Source organism: Petromyzon marinus, chromosome 10 (genome assembly GCF_048934315.1).
Source record: "Petromyzon marinus isolate PM22_M1 ecotype Great Lakes invasive population chromosome 10, UKy_Petmar_22M1.pri1.0, whole genome shotgun sequence".
NCBI classification, from domain to species: Eukaryota; Metazoa; Chordata; class Hyperoartia; order Petromyzontiformes; family Petromyzontidae; genus Petromyzon; species Petromyzon marinus.
In genome coordinates this window covers 7,003,171-7,022,265 of record NC_133676.1, presented here as the reverse complement: position 1 = coordinate 7,022,265, position 19,095 = coordinate 7,003,171, and the positions used below count along the sequence as shown (strand labels likewise).

The 19,095-nt window shown below is 42.0% G+C and overlaps 1 protein-coding gene across 1 annotated transcript in view; it reads right to left on the bottom strand.

Moving 5' to 3' along the window:
- Positions 1 to 4,215: 4,215 nt before the first annotated feature.
- The window catches only part of LOC116941020 (contactin-associated protein-like 5), a 153,044-nt gene continuing 138,164 nt past the window's right edge, over positions 4,216 to 19,095 (bottom strand). The window contains exons 17-24 of the mRNA XM_032951569.2: positions 16,379 to 16,597; positions 15,104 to 15,343; positions 14,278 to 14,625; positions 13,217 to 13,344; positions 12,406 to 12,493; positions 8,270 to 8,536; positions 7,239 to 7,316; positions 4,216 to 6,688 (exon numbers count right to left, since the gene is read on the bottom strand). Of these exons, the coding sequence (XP_032807460.2) occupies positions 6,495 to 6,688; positions 7,239 to 7,316; positions 8,270 to 8,536; positions 12,406 to 12,493; positions 13,217 to 13,344; positions 14,278 to 14,625; positions 15,104 to 15,343; positions 16,379 to 16,597 (1,562 nt within the window). The 3' untranslated portion in view covers positions 4,216 to 6,494. The remainder of the gene's footprint in view (positions 6,689 to 7,238; positions 7,317 to 8,269; positions 8,537 to 12,405; positions 12,494 to 13,216; positions 13,345 to 14,277; positions 14,626 to 15,103; positions 15,344 to 16,378; positions 16,598 to 19,095) is intronic.

The following is a 19,095-nucleotide window of genomic DNA, read 5'->3' as shown; positions in this document are numbered from 1 at the left end:
ATGCTGAGCCATCTGTAGTTGCAGCCCTAAGCAAAAAGGACTGTAATCCAAGGTGGGCAATGTTGATAGAAGAGCATTTATTAGGTCCCAAAGCCCTATGTATGTGATAAAAAGTAATCCCAAGATTACTCTAATTCCTTTATCTTGTCACACAGTTCTCCGCTGTTGACTATTCAACTGGGAGAAGCTGCAAATTTGCCATGAAATTCTGTTACACAGGGTAGATTGGAACCTTAAAGCAAGCTTGACATTGTGCCAACAGACAGTGCTGAAAGGCATAGGTTAACTTTTCCATTTATCTGAGCAATTCTACAGTTCTTATGTGTGTTTGGTTTGTACTGCATGTTTGGCATGATTTACAAAGTTTTTCAACTACTGGGAGTTTCAGATACTGAAAAAATCTCTGCATGTGGAGCAAAACATCAACATTTTCAAAACTGAAGAAACTCCCAGAACGTGGAATGAAACGTCGGACATGCCAAAAATAGTATGATAGAATCCAAACACTGGAGAGCTGTACAGTGCAGCATGACCGCAAAAACCTACCCAGCAAAACAATCTACAATTCCTAGGTTACGTTGATAAAATGTACCTCTTTGCAGAACGTAAATGCTGCCAGCATGGTTGGTTTACAACCACAATTGCCTTGTTGATATAGTAACTGCCGTTTAAGCATCTTTTATTAGCCTTTGTTTAGTCTGGTTTAATTCAGCTGTGAAATGCAAGCTGCTCGATGCACCTTATACAGTGAGGGGAAAAAAGTATTTGATCCCCTGCTGATTTTGTACGTTTGCCCACTGACAAAGAAATGATCAGTCTATAATTTTAATGGTAGGTTTATTTGAACAGTGAGAGACAGAATAACAACAAAAAAATACGGAAAAACGCATGGCGAAAATGTTATAAATTGATTTGCATTTTAATGAGGGAAATAAGTATATGACCCCTCTGCAAAACATAACTTAGTACTTGGTGGCAAAACCCTTGTTGGCAATCACAGAGGTCAGACGTTTCTTGTAGTTGGCCACCAGGTTTGCACATATCTCAGGAGGGATTTTGTCCCACTCCTCTTTGCAGATCTTCTCCAAGTCATTAAGGTTTCGAGGCTGACGTTTGGCAACTCGAACCTTCAGCTCTCTCCACAGATTTTCTATGGGATTAAGGTCTGGAGACTGGCTAGGCTACTCCAGGACCGTAATGTGCTTCTTCTTGAGCCACTCCTTTGTTGCCTTGGCCGTGTGTTTTGGGTCATTGTCATGCTGGAATACCCATCCACGACCCATTTTCAATGCCCTGGCTGAGGGAAGGAGGTTCTCACCCAAGATTTGACGGTACATGGCCCCGTTCATCGTCGCTTTGATGCGGTGAAGTTGTCCTGTCCCCTTAGCAGAAAAACACCCCCCAAGCATAATGTTTCCACCTCCATGTTTGACGGTGGGGATGGTGTTCTTGGGGTCATAGGCAGCATTCCTCCTCCAAACACGGCGAGTTGAGTTGATGCCAAAGAGCTCCATTTTGGTCTCATCTGACCACAACACTTTCACCCAGTTGTCCTCTGAATCATTCAGATGTTCATTGGAAAACTTCAGACGGGCATGTGAATGTGCTTTCTTGAGCAGGGGGACCTTGTGGGCGCTGCAGGATTTCAGTCCTTCACGGCGTAGTGTGTTACCAATTGTTTTCTTGGTGACTATGGTCCCAGCTGCCTTGAGATCATTGACAAGATCTTCCCGTGTAGTTCTGGGCTGATTCCTCACCCTTCTCATGATCATTGCAGCTCCACTAGGTGAGATCTTGCATGGAGCCCCAGGCCGAGGGAGATTGACAGTTCTTTTGTGTTTCTTCCATTTGCGAATAATCGCACCAACTGTTGTCACCTTCTCACCAAGCTGCTTGGCAATGGTCTTGTAGCCCATTCCAGCCTTGTGTAGGTCTACAATCTTGTCTCTGACATCCTTGGAGAGCTCTTTGGTCTTGGCCATGGTGGAGAGTTTGGAATCTGATTGAATGATTGCTTCTGTGGACAGGTGTCTTTTATACAGGAAACAAGCTGAGATTAGGAGCACTCCCTTTAAGAGTGTGCTCCTAATCTCAGCTCGTTACCTGTATAAAAGGCACCTGGGAGCCAGAAATCTTTTTGATTGAGAAGGGGTCAAATACTTTTTTCCCTCATTAAAATGCAAATCAATTTATAACATTTTTGACATGCGTTTTTCTGGATTTTCTTGTTATTTCTGTCTCTCACTGTTCAAATAAACCTACCATTAAAATTATAGACTGGTCATTTCTTTCTCAGTGGGCAAACGTACAAAATCAGCAGGGGATCAAATACTTTTTTCCCTCTGTATAGATGTGTGCACAAGTTTGGTGTGCATCCCTACAACTTCACGTAACAACTGCTGCCCAGCAAACAACCACCCACATTGTTGAGGGCCGATGCTCATTAAAATGGCTAGAAGTGGAATTGAAAGGTTGATTGTTCTAAAAAAAGTGACAAAGCGTTTGAACGATTTGGATTTTGACTTGTGATGGCAAACGCAAGAATAATGTAGGCTGAATAGCCCTTCATTACAACTTCTCTGTCAACCATCCCCATGCCATCCAGTAACTCCCCAGGCAATGCCACGTGGCCCATGAGAGGCATTGATATGAGGTAGAAAAATGGAGTATTTAAATAAACAGGAAATCCTCGGTGACGGGAAGGGGTTTCACAAGGTATCCATCAATACCATTCCTCCAGGTTTAGGCTCTGGTGTTGGGGCTGTGTCCACCCTTTAACTATATTATAATGCATGTTTACTTATTTTCAAATACAGTCATGAGTCAGATATGACCTTATTGAGATGAATACACTGAACCTCATGGCGGGACCCCGGGGTCCCGAATAAACGGAAGTCAAAATCGTAATTAATACATTTATTTTTGGCCACTCCGTCTCACCGCGTACATAAACGCAGCGACCCACCTGGCGCGGATCATTCTGTTGTCATGTCACGTCCAAGCGCAGCGAGGACGAATGCGCAGAAGAAACAAAACTTTTCACCTTTGATTGGCGCATCGTGTAGAGCTCGTCGAGAGGAATAGATCGCCGTATCGTTCGCCTTCAGCAGACATAAAATGACGTTGCAACGCAGTTTATGCGAGACCCTGAGGTCCCGCCATAAGGTTCATATCTGCAAGGCCTAATACTGCAATATACATAAAGTTATTTTTGCAATATGTATTTTAAAAAATAACATGTTTATAATGCAGCATACTTTTTTAATATAAATGTAATATATATTTTAATGTGATGTATGTATACATTTGCATGCATACGCTGTGTATATTAAAACTATCCAGAAAATTGGAATGATATAGTAACTAATCAAATACTGTATTGAAAATCAATATGAAATTGCATACATTTTCTAAGGAGTGAATTGGAATGAATGAAATGTTTGGATTTAACCGAGGAAAGTCGCACGTGGCTTGAGTTGGTGTGGCTAGGCACCTTGGGTATATGTCATTTATTCGAGATGTAACAAAGCATTCATTGAATAATACCAATCCGTAAACCCGTGAGACATTAATTGAATCATGTGTGTATGAATCAACACCTTTACATTCCTATTTCTTCGCTTGTAGTGAGTTCGCATGACACAACTAAGCCACTAAAGCTCCACAACTACATTCGCCACAATCTAAAAAAACTATCAAATCACCACCCTGAATATCGTGACAATTCATTGAATCACTGGGGGTGAGGGCGGGAGGTGATTCGTTAAACAAATGTTATGTATGGATTCAGCACAATGTCAAGCCAGGAGCAGAGGTTGACAATCTAACCCTACAATGTGCCATGGCTGAAGGATGGTGCGACGAGGTGCATCGGGTCACTTGCTATATACATAGCCTAGTGTACACATTATTCACAGTTTGGACAACCAAGTGTAAGGGGCAACGTAGAAGATACAGATCCCAGGGTAAGGGGATTGACTATAGGTGTTTTGTGAATGGTCTCAGAAAATCAACAGTGCGTTTAAACAAACATGTGACTTTTATCCTCGGTAATGGCTGTATTCTATACCAATTTAATATTTCTACACAGAAATACACAGTAGAAATATTCAAGTGCTCTTCACTTGTAGTCAATAGTGTAATCCTCAAGCTTCTCTGACGCATTACACGTCTAAGTACTGCGTAAAATAACATTACATGATCACACTATACGCGTGAAGGGTAACCTCTTTTTATTAATGTTCCATAAAGTCAAAAAACGGACGAAGAAAGCAATTTTACAACATTTTTACAATTATTTACAAATCCTTACCGCACATGAAACGTCACCCACCTTTCATTTAACAAATGTTAATCATTGACACTTAAATGCAGTTCACATTAGCGTTGTTTTTACCACTGAAAACATTTTTTTAAATCTTTAAATGTTGATTTTCTTCAGAATACATTTTGTAAACATAAATCGATATACAATACTGTACTTAGAAAAATTATATCAGTATTTTTCAATGCATTTAATTTTATTATTATTTTATAAGGGATAATTGGTTATTACACGAATGTTTTGACAAAAAAGTTATGGTTTACCCTTTGTAAAACTACAAATAGTAAAAAAAAACTGTAATATTTTAACAAGGCATGAATATTTTGGACCAAACCAATTAAAAGATGGCCACATTGATGGTAACATCCCACTGACTAAACTTATTTGTATACGCAAGGCATGTGGATAGATTTGTATTTTTTTGTTGAATGTATTTAACACAAACAAAACAAATATTTTACTTTGTTGCTGCTTCCCCATTTATTGTGATTGGATTTTCAGCATAGTCAAGTTTGCTAATCAATGTAATATAAACGCAGACAAGAATGGACTTTCCATGTTGAGCTCACATACAATAGCCACACTGCTGTAAAACTATTTGCCAAACGGAACTCAAGCTACATTCATGATCAGCCTTGCAATTCTAAAGCAGTGAGCTCCACATTGTCTCAGCGATTCACAAGTGTGCACCATTAGTCCCCAGAGTCTGGCTGCACAAGCCAAGAAAATATATTTTAATTTGCCATTCCGACATGATTCACGGCACATTAAATGTCAATACTAATTCTCAGAGATGGTTTTAATTATAGAGGCTGCAGAGAACCCTCCAGTTGTTTTTATTCCGATGTTCACCGTTAGCAAAATCCTAGGTTGTCAACTATGTTATTTATGTCACCTAATAGATTGCACATGACCGATGTATAAGAGAAATGGTACCATAGAGGATTATGCACACATTCGATTTTGTGGTCAAAATATGTTTTTATCAAGTGCTCATGATTATGTATGTATACAAACGTAAGATTGTTATGCAGTTTTTTAGAATTTTAAAATAACACATTCTATTTGCAATTAATTTTATCTTGCACAATTAATACAATAAATTAAGGTATCTTATTTATCCAGGAAAACCTCATTGAGTCTTGGTAATAATTTTTATAAGAGTCCTGCATTTGGGTTTTTGTCCAATTTTTTAATAAGTATTCTGTACTTGAGAGGAAACTGGAGAAAACCCACACATATGAGGGAATAACACTCAAAGTTCTTTACAGATGGGTTCACAAACCCACTTGATATCCAGTACTGCCATCTCGCAAACAGGGGTTGGTGGAAAACCAACCACCGTCGGGTTGGCTGTCGACCACTTACATTATTATTGGCTGCTGCCATTTGGGCTACGTCCATTTCAAACCCCTTATAAACAGTTTGCCTTGGAAGCTAACCCCACTTTTACTGAAGATGACCGCTTATGTTGCGATCGAAAAGTCGTAGTTTTTGTTATTTTATTTGAACCTATCTACGTGACTTTACCGAAAGACCCAATAATCGGGGGATTGGGAGTTTCACAAATTTATATGATCCACCAACCCTTGCCTTCAAAGTGCTGGATTATAGGCGGTTGCCACAACGCCCGGCTAACATCAACAGTAGTTAACAGCTGTAGCATTTAATTGTGAGAAAAATAGCACAAGCAGTTTCATAAATGTATCCTGGAACATTTAGCCATATTTTAAATCATGATATACATGTGATAATGTGAATACATTGTAACATTTTCAACATATTGTTTTAGGCTTATATCACAATATTGGAACAATGTTATTTCACCTGCTATAATGAAGATTTAGCTGCGGAAGCAGAATTAAAACATTAACCATTAAAAGGGAACAAAATCTGAATTTAAATACATACAAAACTACTGGACCGCAACAGTTAATGCCATGGGAACTGTATATGTTAAGGAAATAAAAAAATATGGGAAAATCGGACAATGGGTTCACAACATTTGAAAGGGTCTAGAAGGAAAATACCAGGGACATGTGTGAAGACACCGTCTGTGATCTCAACATCCGGCAACTACGGGTGACTTGGTGCATTCACCCGGGCCATCACCGTAAACAATATTCTCGACAAATGCGCGTCAAAGCATCTCGTTGCTGTCCCTATTCTGTTAAATGAAGTACTCCTTCCTGGTGTCCTCCAGACCATGGTGGAAGTTCTGGTGGACACCCTGCATGGCTGAGGAGCTCTCAACGACCTCCGGCCCCCGCATGGCTGAGCGATAGCAGCCTTTGCGCCCGACGATGTAGCGCGCGACGAGCGCCAGCAAGCAGAGGATGATCACGATTGAGACCGCGATCACTCCTTTAAAATAAATGCACACAAACACGTACAACGTGAGAAACCACAAACTACAAATACAAAATACTTGCTTTGTGGCTGAAACGATTGGTTAATTTACGTGGATTAAGCGACTAAAATAGTATTCAGCTGAATTTTTTGTGGTAGATTACTCAGGGATCTTTAAAAAAAAATCGCTGCCACCCCAACCTCCTGCCTTTTAAAGGCGGGAAACGACCCTTACAAGCTACAACCAGAATGACGGGGCTCATGATGTCGCAGAGCCCCGCTCATCACCTCCCATCCAGTGGCACACATGGTAACAAAGATGTCGAAGACGAGACATTTTCCTCAACTATTTTAGTGTTGAGGAATCAAACTGATAATGGGTAGAGTTAGGAGTTACTTAAATAATATAATCGAGTCACCCAGCTCTAGTTTCAACGCTTACTCTGATGAGTGTGTATTCTGATGAAAATCTCTTTCAAATTGTTGATTAAATTAAGAGGTGGAATTAAAGGCTTAATTTTGCACACATTGTTGTATATTCAAGAAACAGTCAACAGCCATCTACCTCCAATGAGAGCTGAGTTGCTTCCAACTGGACTACTCATAGGTTTCCTTTCTTCTGGTGGCATTTCAGAAGAGTCGTCTGCAGAGCCAGAGAGGGACACATTACTCTGTCCCACAACAACAACATGAGCCAGGACTAAACGCAATAACTGTGAGTTGTGGAATCTGGGCGTTCGTTAAGGTTACTCAGGAAACATCTCTCATGGGACCTGAAGTGCAACAATAACAATCTGACACGACTAAGGAATTTATAAATATTAAACGTTATTGAAAATAAGCAGGTTGCCAGCTGTGCCTATTATTAAGAGCCATTTTAGATTTTGAATCAGTCTTCCTTGTGGCTTTAAATGGTACCAATTTGGAAGAAAAATACAAAAACACATGCATATTTTGGATGAATGATAGCCAGAACTGCTTATTAGCACTGTTAAAATGTGAGTAAACGTTCTGCATGTGTAGTTAATGAAAGCAAAAACAACATTTTGCTGTAGCTACATGGTCAAAATTAAAGTAATGCACTTGAGGCATGAGTGTGAATTTACTTTTCAGAAATTAATTCGACAATTATGTTTATTGTGCAACATTTGAAACAAAACATAAACATGTCCAGTTAGGACCATTATATTTGCAGAAACAAAAGAGAGGTGGCATACCTAGGGCTGGATTACGTTTGATGAGGGCCCCTCTTTCTATACAGTTTTGAATAAATGTGTATTGTTTTACCACCACCCATATCCAATGCAAAACACCTCCATTGTTATTTACCTCTTATTTTCAGTTGTAGTTTTTGATGTGATACACAAGCTGTAATTTTAAATCTATGTTAAAATTAAGAAAAACGTCATATTTTGGCGCATAATACGTAGTCAAGCTATGGCTTTTATTACCAAATTAACCACTGATTTATTATAGTGATACAGTATTGCATTTCAACATTTCTGAAGCCGTATACATTTTTGGCAGCCCCTCAAAATCGGAGTTCCTGGGCCGCAGCCTCTAAAGCCCCCCGTGTTAATCCGGCCTTGGGCGTACCCGGGAAGACCCAGGGCTCTGTGCTGGTCGCCGCCGGGGTGATCGTGGAGGCCGGCACTGCGCAGCTCGATTCGATCAGTCGCCCGTGGACGACTACGGGCACGCTGGAGTGTGACAATGGGACGGAGGACGTGGAATGGAGGGGCGCTCCCTGCTGCATCAGAGCAGCCTTGAGTGGCGCCACGTGGTTGAACTGCACGCGGGAGAGGCAGCCGACGAACCCGTGCAAATTTGCCCGTTGCAGCTCGCTGTCTCGCACCTCCGAGTCTGCGAGCGGACGGGAAAAAATATGAAACGTCGTTGCCCCTTTAAAAAATCATTTTTTGTAAAGGTTAAAAGTGCAGCCTTACAATTGCTTGCTCGCATGACTGCTGGTGGAAGGACCTACACATAGGGATCTCTAGAGAACCACTCCATAGGGTATGTTGGCCTACTCATCCACACTCGCCAAGCATATTGGAAGATGTAGAAAGGGGCCGTCCATAAATGACGTTGCGCGATTTTGGCCGATTTTTGCCCCCCCCCCCCCCCCTTCGTCACATGGCATCACAAAAAGTCAGACCCCCCTCAAATATGATGTCACAAAGCTCTGCCCCCCCCAACCATATTTCCATTTTGAAAATAAAACATGCTTCAAATCATCATTAGACCTCCTTTGCCAGTACCAAAATATAATAAAATGGGTTTTCCCCTATTTTCTGGCAACAAAACTGAAACCTTTTTACAAGGATTCATGTCTGCATTAACCACAATACCTGCAGTCAAAATGTAAACAAAAAAACATACTATGATAATATATGCATTGTCCTTGAAACTGATTGGGCCACACCAAGGGACGACTTTCTTTCGAGCCTCGACCCAATTGGTGCTCGACCAGATGACGAGGCTCAAAAGAAAGCCGTCCCTTGGTCCGTCATCAGGTGTGACAACCACAGCAAAAAACAATTGCTGAAGTGGGCAAAAGGGCTGCTGTAACAAGAGGCTATATAGGTAAGAGAGGGGGGAGTAGCCAGGGAGGAGAGATAGATATGATATTATACTCGATCTCCCCTCAACCACAACCTTTGCCGAGTCAAATGCCTGGAATAGTATAAACATTCTTTGCGTTCCCACTTTTTTTCCTCTCTGTTTACTTTTTCAAAGGAACATTCAAATAAAATGAATAAACACAACTCCACACACATTGTGGTATGCTTGGTTTGTGAAGTGTTGCAAGGTATCATCGGTATATTATATCTCTAACGTGGTTTTCCCGTTACGTAACTTTCACCAGATATTCCAAGTTGGCTAAAATGATATATGGGAAATCATATCTCGTATGCCACAAGCTTTAAATACATATCATCTGGGAACAAAACAGCCCCATTCACTCATCCCCCACCCGGCTGTTTTATCTCAAAGTATGCATCAGCCACCGTAGAGGCACGGCAGCAATGCAAGAAAGCTGGGAGGAAGAGCGCGCGTCTCTGATAACGAGTCACACGAGCAGCCTGCTCGCACGATAGTGCAAAGAGGATAATGCCCGGGATCGCGCTGTCTAATGGGCCCCATGCCTGGGCGATGGCGCCACTTGCGTCCCGTTAGTTCGGTGTCAGACGTGGAGTGCTCTTCAGTGCGTTTAAATTGTGCACATCGAGTGCCCCCTTGTTGTTGTTGCCATTGCCAGAAAGAAAAAGAGTGCTACCGGAATTCATTCTATGTCCGTAACACCCGAAAAAGGCACACTTTCGAAAGTAAATCACTGGTGTCTGCTTGGGTTTTTTTTTTAGCATTGCTTATGATGACAATCCTGCATTATTTATTCCGCGCCATCTTACTTTATATTATCATGCCAGTGCCTCGTAACTCTGCCTGTTATTAACGACAAGCCTGCAAATGCACGCTGATACGTCCGCTTTTTTTTTTGGTAAAAAAAATATACACGTTGTAAATCTCATTCTCCGAGTCTGTTATGTATTCATTAAATATATATTGGGCTGCTAATATTTGATATGCTGCCAAGATTGGTGATAAAGCAATGCTTACGATAATACCTCTGTCGGCACAGAATATCGCTCTCCTCTACCTTACAAGCTTTTAGTCTCAAAGCACAACCATATTACAATGGATGACACTGCATCTATCCCTGCGCCTCCGATTAGCAAGGGTGGCTACGTACGGTGCGAAAAAGGTTCAACATACATATCTTTCACCCAACGAATGCTCTACATGTACGTTTTTTTATTGCCAAGTGAAGAAAAAAAAAGTCCATTCCACAAACTGATATTTTTCACCTGCAGAAACCATCGTAATTGACTAAAACAGGGCAGCACTGAGCCATTCGCAAGGGCCAAGGCAGAGTATAGGCTGCTCCCCATGGACCATCCATCACATTTCGAGGGCACGCCGATCGCTTGGAGTAGCAGGCGGCCGCGTCATTAATATTTCATTATCCCTACCGATACTGGGGTCGCGAGCCTCGAGTTGTTATTCATAGCATCTATCTCTGGCAGGGGTCCACAAAGAATCGCATTCGTAACTTTCGGGGGGGTTGCAGGCCAGTTTAAAAACCCTTGACGAAGGTGCCATCGTGGTGGCGTTAATGGCACCGAGAAGGTGGGGATATATAATGAAAGACTGGTGGTGGTGGGGGTTAGAGGTAATGTTTTCTCTCATCTGCTTTGGCTGGTTCCAAAAATACCCCCCTCCCCCCCTCATGAAGGGATACTCGCTCTCCTTTCTAACCCTGTAGCAAGGCACCATTCCCCAGAGATCGCTCACCAATTGAACCTTTGTTCTCAATGCAAGAGATGCTATCATAAGTTCCCTCTCACAAACCCAATGCACTGCAATAAACGATGCTTCTAAACGAAGGCAGTTTCTCAATAAGAAAACACCCAACGTGCGTGGACAACAGGTACCGTGTCCAGTAAAGTATGGCTAAATGTTTTCATGACATTTCCAATATTGTGCACCTTACAAAGAAAGGTCTTTGTGCAAAAATGTAACAACACATATGAATATATTATGCGTTCATTACATAAACATAAAAAAACACAAAGTGTTATAAAATGTATTGCAAGTTTATCGCGAAAATAATGTTTAATATAAACAATTGACTTAATTTTAATAAAATGCTCTTTAATAATTTCATCCCACATCGATGATGTTTGCATGCTACTTAACAATAATTAGTCTGATAGAGCAGGTCACTGATTTAATAAATTACTTTTATCCGGAGCGAAGTGCAATATAAAATAGTTAAATTAATTGGATTGAAAACCACTTTAAATCGAATATCTGCAACAATTTTATTGTTTCGATTTAAAGCTTTCGTGACTGCAAGGATTCATCTTCTTTGGTTCTTTCGGTAAAGTCACGTAGAATGAGAATAAAATAATAAATTGATAAAATAAAATAACACAATAATATTCTCACGACGTTTCGGCCACAACACAAGCAGCCTTCATCAGGTGAAGGGACGAGACCGTCTGGTAGGACAGCGCTTGATAAAATAAAATAACACAATAATATTCTCACGACGTTTCGGCCACAACACAAGCGGCCTTCATCAGGTGAAGGGACGAGACTGTCTGAGCGTGGCTTTTTCACTCCAGCGCTGTCCTTCAGACAGTCTCGTCCCTTCACCTGATGAAGGCCGCTTGTGTTGTGGCCGAAACGTCGTGAGAATATTATTGTGTTATTTTATTTTATCAATTTATTATTTTATTCTCATTCTACGTGACTTTACCGAAAGAACCAAAGAAGAATTTTATTGTTTTATACATTTTATTGTTTCCCTTCTACGTGACTTTGCCGAAAGAACCAAGAATATGAATCCCTGCAGTCACGAAAGCTTTAAATCAAAATGTTATATAATATATGAATATTATATGAAATGCTTATACAGAGCTAAACTAAAAAAAGGAAATTCTAGCGACACTTTAATCTTTAATTAAGTCATCTAATCAAGTCAAAACCACCCCAAAACTAAGAAGAAGAAAAAATATTCCTCATATATAATCACAACTGTATCATCGTTGCGAAGGCTAATCCTAAATCTTCACCCAACAATTTCAGCTCAGCAGTGGAAAATGCAGAATTGGTGTCCACGTGCCATGGGATTGTGAACACAATTATTGGTTATTGCTGCTTACCGGGCACCTTGCCAAGGTAGATCACAGAGGCTGTGTAGTGCATCTGCAGGGCATGAAGCTGGTGCGTGGCTGCTGCGTAGTGATCCAGCTGGCTCCCAGAAAGACAAAATGAGTGAAACAGAAATTGAGAAAATATTGAAAGTTTTTTTTTTATATTTGTATTTAACAGGACGGATTTATAATTAAATGCAAATAAAAGCCCGTTACATTTAAAAGTTTGGGATTTTCGGATAAAGCTGTAAGTTTTTAATCTTAATCACGGATAGCCAGAAATGTACTTGAGACTTATGATCTCGCATATCCATAAAAATACCTACAATTCACTGTCTGTGCTACGTGAAGAACATGAATAACTTTGGCACTTGCTCATCCTAGGTTTTGTGCTCGATCTAAGTGGCATAGCTATCAGTGTGCAGGTGGTGCAGGGCTGCACCAGGTTCCGCAGGCCAGAGGGCCGTGGGTGCCGGCCTACGAAGAGGAAGGAACATTTCACAGGCCCATGCCCAACCATGCTACACCAATGGCACTAGCACTAACATTTGCCATTTCTACATGTTATACGTGGGTTGGCCACCTGTGAGATAGGGACAAATTTAGATCATATCATGGGAAGATGAATTTCTCACAGTATCCTGAACAGGAGAAAGCTAAATGTGACTGCATTGCCTGGAGTGGTGAATTATTACACAGTTGATGAAAACCAGGACTTTTAATGTCCTAGATAGACTTAAAGATATCCCAGGATAGAATTCTAAAATTGAGGGCGATCCTAGAAAAAGCAGGACAGGTGGAAACCCCATGTAACACCCACCTGCACAGAGATTTCCCGTCCATGCCGAGTTACATTCAGGCCGTGTGGCTGCCCATTGGCCAAGTTGCGTGGTTCCATATAGATGGCCTCTGTCTCTCCCCCCAGCTGGTAGCGGATCTGCAGTCTGCCTGCAAGCCAAACAGAAACAATGAAATGCACTCTCCACCAGTGCCGTTTCAGAGCTCCAGAATGATGAGGCAACAAAGTTAATCTCGGACTTACCAGCTTCAGGTGGTAATGCATGTAGTTGGAATTAGAAACTGGGATACGCTGCTAGTGACTTCATCATCAGCGCTTTCTCACATAGAGACTCACATAGACGCCTATAAAATTCGATAGAGAGTCGCAAAACTCACACAGAGATCCATGGCCTTATATAATGTTCAATTTGGAAATCACATTTTGCTGACAGTGGCTTATTCATCCATGCTTTCTCACGTAAAGACTCTCAGACTCAAATAGAAACCCATAGACTGAGATCAATTGTAATGCGTGGCAGTGGCTTCATAATCAGCACTTTTTCCACCAGACGGAATGCATGCAGCTCATGTAGCTTTCTAGAAGAATTGGTCTAGTGCAAGCACTGGCACATGATCGGCACACGTTGCCTTTGTGTTTAATTTATCAACGAGTCCACCTACATGCACGTTATCACCAAATAATGGAAACTGGAGAGTGTGGACTTGTTGCCACCCCAACATGGAGTCACAAACTGTTCCTGCATGCCACCCACAGCTTCTGAACCAACGATGTTCTCAGATGGAGTGATTCAAATGCTTTTTAAGGTAGCAGTGGAAGGTTTGTGGACATGGCTTGTCACGATGTTACGTAACATACAGCATTCTGAAATGTTTTTGTCATATCTAACCCTTCACTAACATACATAGATATATAATTGGGGCAATATTTGTAAAGTGGTGCTTGGCCATTGCTGCCTTTGCAGAAATCATCAATGAGGCTTTTATTGTCAGGCCTAGGTTGAGTGAGTGACAAAAGAAAAGCCACCATCGTGGTCAGAGCCAATCCTGAGACTTGCCAAACCTGCCCCCGCTCCGGCTCACCATCCTCCTGCAGAAGCACGGCGAAGTACTCCCACGAGTCGGTGCCGACGTAGAGGAGGATCGCGGGCACGCTCGTGGTGCTGAAGCTCAGCAGCACCGTCTCCCCGGGCAAAGAGTCCTCCAAGGGCTCTCTTATCGCCGCAGCCACGGCCTCCTTCACGTACGTCCCCGCGGACTTGCCGAGCGGTAGCATCACTCGCTCCTTCCACGGCTTGCTCTCGCGCGAAAGTGCAATGTTGCTCGGATCCCGCTTGGGAGTTGAAAACTCATTATCACCCTCCTCGTCGTCATCATCTTCCAAAAGGTCGTATTGAATCCATGTTCCAAGCTCGAAAAAACCACCAACCTCTGAGGAGAAACGCAAGCTTGGTGTGGGAAGCATTAAGGGCTTCTCAGGTAATTAAACAAATAAAATACACAAACACGGAGGGGAATATTAATACATTATTCTTCGTCAGCCATCAATTTCCATGCACTTCGTTAAAGCATTTGCGTGTGTTCAGAATCATGTGGAGATTAGCTAAACTTAAACCTGCCTTCGCTAATAAGAATTAACTTCAACAGCATTCCAATTACCCTGTAAAGGACAAGCCCCAACCCCACCCCTTATCAATCTTGTCTAACGCTGTATGACCATTACTATATCTCTTATGTTGCTTACAAAAAGCGAGCACCTGTGAATGCCGGCATGGCACACAAGGGGGTGGGGGTAGCCAGTACCATACTTGGCCCCCTTTGTCTCTTCAATACTGATGTTTACACACCGCACCAGGTACTCAATTGAGGCTGAATCGACCCAAAGAAAGACACACGCATGTATGCGCACCATTTGTGCAGGAGGGTCCGTTGTAGGAAGATGTGGAGCAGTCGCACGAGTAGCCATTATACCGCTCGATGCAGCGGCCCCCGTTGCGACATAGTGAGCCGTAGCTGCGGCAGTGCCCCGAGCAGCCTGGCTTGACCCCTGGTGTGACCCGTGCTCTCTCCTCCAGGTCCAGCGTTGCGCCGTTGATGCGCAGCGAGCGCACACAGCCCAGGAAGCCGCTGTGGCCGGACACGGAGGATCCTGGCGCAGTGATGGAGCGCGCACGTGGGGCGAAGGGGGAAACGATGTCCGTTCATCGCGTTGCTTGCGTGCTACAGTGCGATTGTGTGATGTGAATTGCCAGGTGGTTTGATGAATTGTCGCAAGTCAAGGGGTGGCGCAATTTGATTCAAAGAAAAATTCTTATTTTAGTGTTGGGTTGGATTTAGCGGCCACTAGTGGCTGCAGGGGTCAACAGAAGCCATTGCACAAACCAAACACGAATGTAAAAAAAAACATCGATTCTTACGTGTGCAGTTTGAGTTATGTATCAGGAGCAACGGGATCGATATTCGTTGATTAATCAATGCATTATTACACCCTCAATGAAAATGTCATATTTATTGTTGTGTTCCAAGCTCGGCAACATAGCCATAAGCACGTGTTTTACAAATTAAATAATTACACAACAGCAAGAATGATAAATCAGCAACAAACAGTGATATTGAATTGAAATAGGCTAACTCAATGTTATTGCAGACTTTTATACCCACGACCCACTCAAATAATAGGACAGCAAACATTTGACGAGCCCAAATGACTGCGACATCTTATTCAAGTCCTGAAGCTGTGGCAGTGCATGCTAAAAGCTTGGGAGAAGAAATGCAGCCTAATTTGGAAAACAACACGTCAACTAAAAAACAAATATTTTACCAATTAAGGCCCACTGAGACAAATAGCTATTTTTCAAAAGTGACCCTGGCCGCAAATGATAGCTCAAGGAAGTGGCTTATCACGTGGAATTGTATAACATCCAAAAAACTTTAACTGCATGTTTCTAATTGTGGAGGGAGAATATTTAAACTCCAAATATACAGGCATCAGGGTCGGGATCGAACCCGCAACCTCCTGCATACGAGCCGAGGGAGTTAACGTCTCTCCACCATGGCACTCACTTGGATTGTGAGTGGCTGCAACAACAAAAAAACCTACAACGCTAAAATAGGACACTGCAGATTTTACTTCGGTATTGACCTAAAGGAGCAAGAAAGGTATTGTGTGGTTGCGTGTTCTTACCGACGTAGAGCTGGCTGCTGAGCTGCAGGCTGGTGTGGCCCTGTGCGGGTGCAGGCACCAGCTCGCGGGGCAGGAGGTCCACGCGCAGGCTCGCCTCCTTGAGGCTCCGCTCGACGCTTACCACGTGCCACTCCTCGTCATTGAGCGGCTGCTCCGAACGCACGGCCATCTCCACTGGGCCATTGCCAACGTCGAAGCTGAAGCTCACTTCGTGCGGGGCTGCAGTATGTAATAATATTTATTGTTATTATAATTATTATTTAGAGAATAAATGCTCATGCCATCACTGCTTTTGATGTTTGAAGGAAAAAAGGCACTGCTTATCTAACTCCTATGGATCACAACATATATATGTCCGTAGGTAGATAGTCCAAAATGCCGTTGTCAGACTTCTCCCTCATACTCATAAATGACACCACGTAACTCCAGAACTGCAATCGCGTGGCCTCCACATCAATTTTAAGTTTAAACTCGTAATTTTCAAGATCCTTCATGGACCCATCCGTGACTATCTCTCCCCTCTATTCTCACTCTCTGCAATCTATGCTCCTACAATCAGGGCTTTCTATGGAAGCCACCAGTCAACCTTTAATCAGGGAAAATTCATCCCTCATGGGCTGAAACGTTTTTCCTTTACCCGCAGTTCCCGCTCCAGCAGTCTAGAAACGCCTTCATCCCATGATCCGTGTTGTTAACCTTCTCAAGTCCTATGGCCACCGTTTCTGCACAACGTCTTGCCATTCAGTCACGTTTCAACTCAATATAGATCCATATTGTATTGTACGGCTGGTATGTGGTATATGGCAACCGGATCTGCTCGGCATTAGATGTTTCTACATGTTTGTTAGAGATTGAGGTTATATATGTACTGTATTTAATGAGCATAATTAGTTTTTTCACTTATAATAATGAACCATTTTAACACATAGATTTCACGACCAATATTATCCATAATAGGTTTTTGGGTAACATCGCATTAATATAAATGTTAAACCCACCACCACCCAACACAGCCAATTAGTAAGGTAAGGTTTTTGTAAGGTTTGTCATGGAATGAAAGATTCCAATTCGTTACTAGTTCAGCACACCGGTGTTTTGGAAAGTAAACCCACAACATTTACAATTCGAGCACGACTTTTCGCCGGTAATTCCAACCAGCCTCATCAGGCGACAGCCAGAGTTGTGGAGAAATCCTCCTGTTTCAGTCTTAAAACCTCTGTTATGGATAATGAACCATGTGGCACCGGGTGTCTCTGGTACACGACTGTTCTCAGTTGCTGCATACAATTAAATGACTTTGAGCAATTTCTGTGGAATTAATTCAGAGCCTGTGATTGTTACAACATATTCCTTCAGGGTCTAATGAGCAGACCTTTCATGTAATACATTTCACACCATTTTCTGCATTTGTGCTTAACCGCGTGCTTTTATTCTTTTAAACTATCCCAGTGTGAAAAGATAATTGGTTACTTGGGCATCTGTCTTTTTTTCTAAAATAAATGTAATTAATTGAATCACCCTAAATCTGGTATGGCATATAATGGGGTGTAGTGTTGAGTGCAACAGTAGGAGTGACCGATGTAAATACATCTTCTTGGTTCTGTCGGTAAAGTCACGTGACTTTACCGACAGAACCAAGAAGATGAATCCCTGCAGTCACGAAAGCTTTAAATCGAGACGTAAATATAGATGTTTTTTTAATCTAAATATCAGGAATCTATCTTTTGCATTGAACTATAAAAAAAATAGAGTTGACTCTTCAATTGAAATTGTGTCAATAGTAGTATTCTATAAGCACTCACAATGTCAGTAATGTGTTATATTTATACTGGCAATGTTTTACCCGTGGCCCAGCAGCACTGGAAGGGGAGCAGAGTCAAGGCATATAACAATGGGAAATTAATGAATGATGGAAAAGGAATTGAAAAATGGGAGCCAAGGGGAAAGGAAAGATGACGATGGGTAGGAACAGGCTACATCAGGGCCTCACCGCAACACGGAGCAATATCTGTTTTCACGGGGGGCAGGGAGAGGGCAAGGGTTCAGTGGGGTTGGCCACACAGAAGTCGTGTGATTTACTTATATAAATACCATTATGTAATGGTTAAAATATAATTTGACATAGCTTAATAAGAAAAATATCTTCCGTCGTCGTTTAATATTTCGATGAGTGCTAATTTGTGAAAAGTTAAAACAATAATACACTAACATGAAATTATAATGATCAATAGGTAAGTAACAATGCATTGATTTAATGTTGAAAATGAATTCGTGCACTAATTGCATGAATAAAAAATACACAATTTTTCAATTGTATATATTTATTTATGAATGTTACATTTCTTTTTTTACATGTCGATCTCCTGTAGCCACTAGAGACAATATATTCACGATAATCTTTAAAAAATATATAACTTCTAAATTGCGACCTGGAATGGTGAAAATCGATCCCCTCCTTAAATGCCAGCTCATCACGCTGGCGATCGTTCATAATCATGTCTAAGTATGCAGCAGTAGTTTACCAGTTAACGTGCCGCACTACGAACCCGGCGACCCAGGTTCTATTCCCGCTCACGGCCAACATCAGTAACGATTATCTGAACCGGTCCTGAGCCTCCCCTAGATCAACTCAGCCTCAAATGAGTACCTGGTGCAGTGTGTAAACATCGCCACTGGGGAGACAAAGGCGGTCGGGCGTGGTGCTGTCCACCCCACCC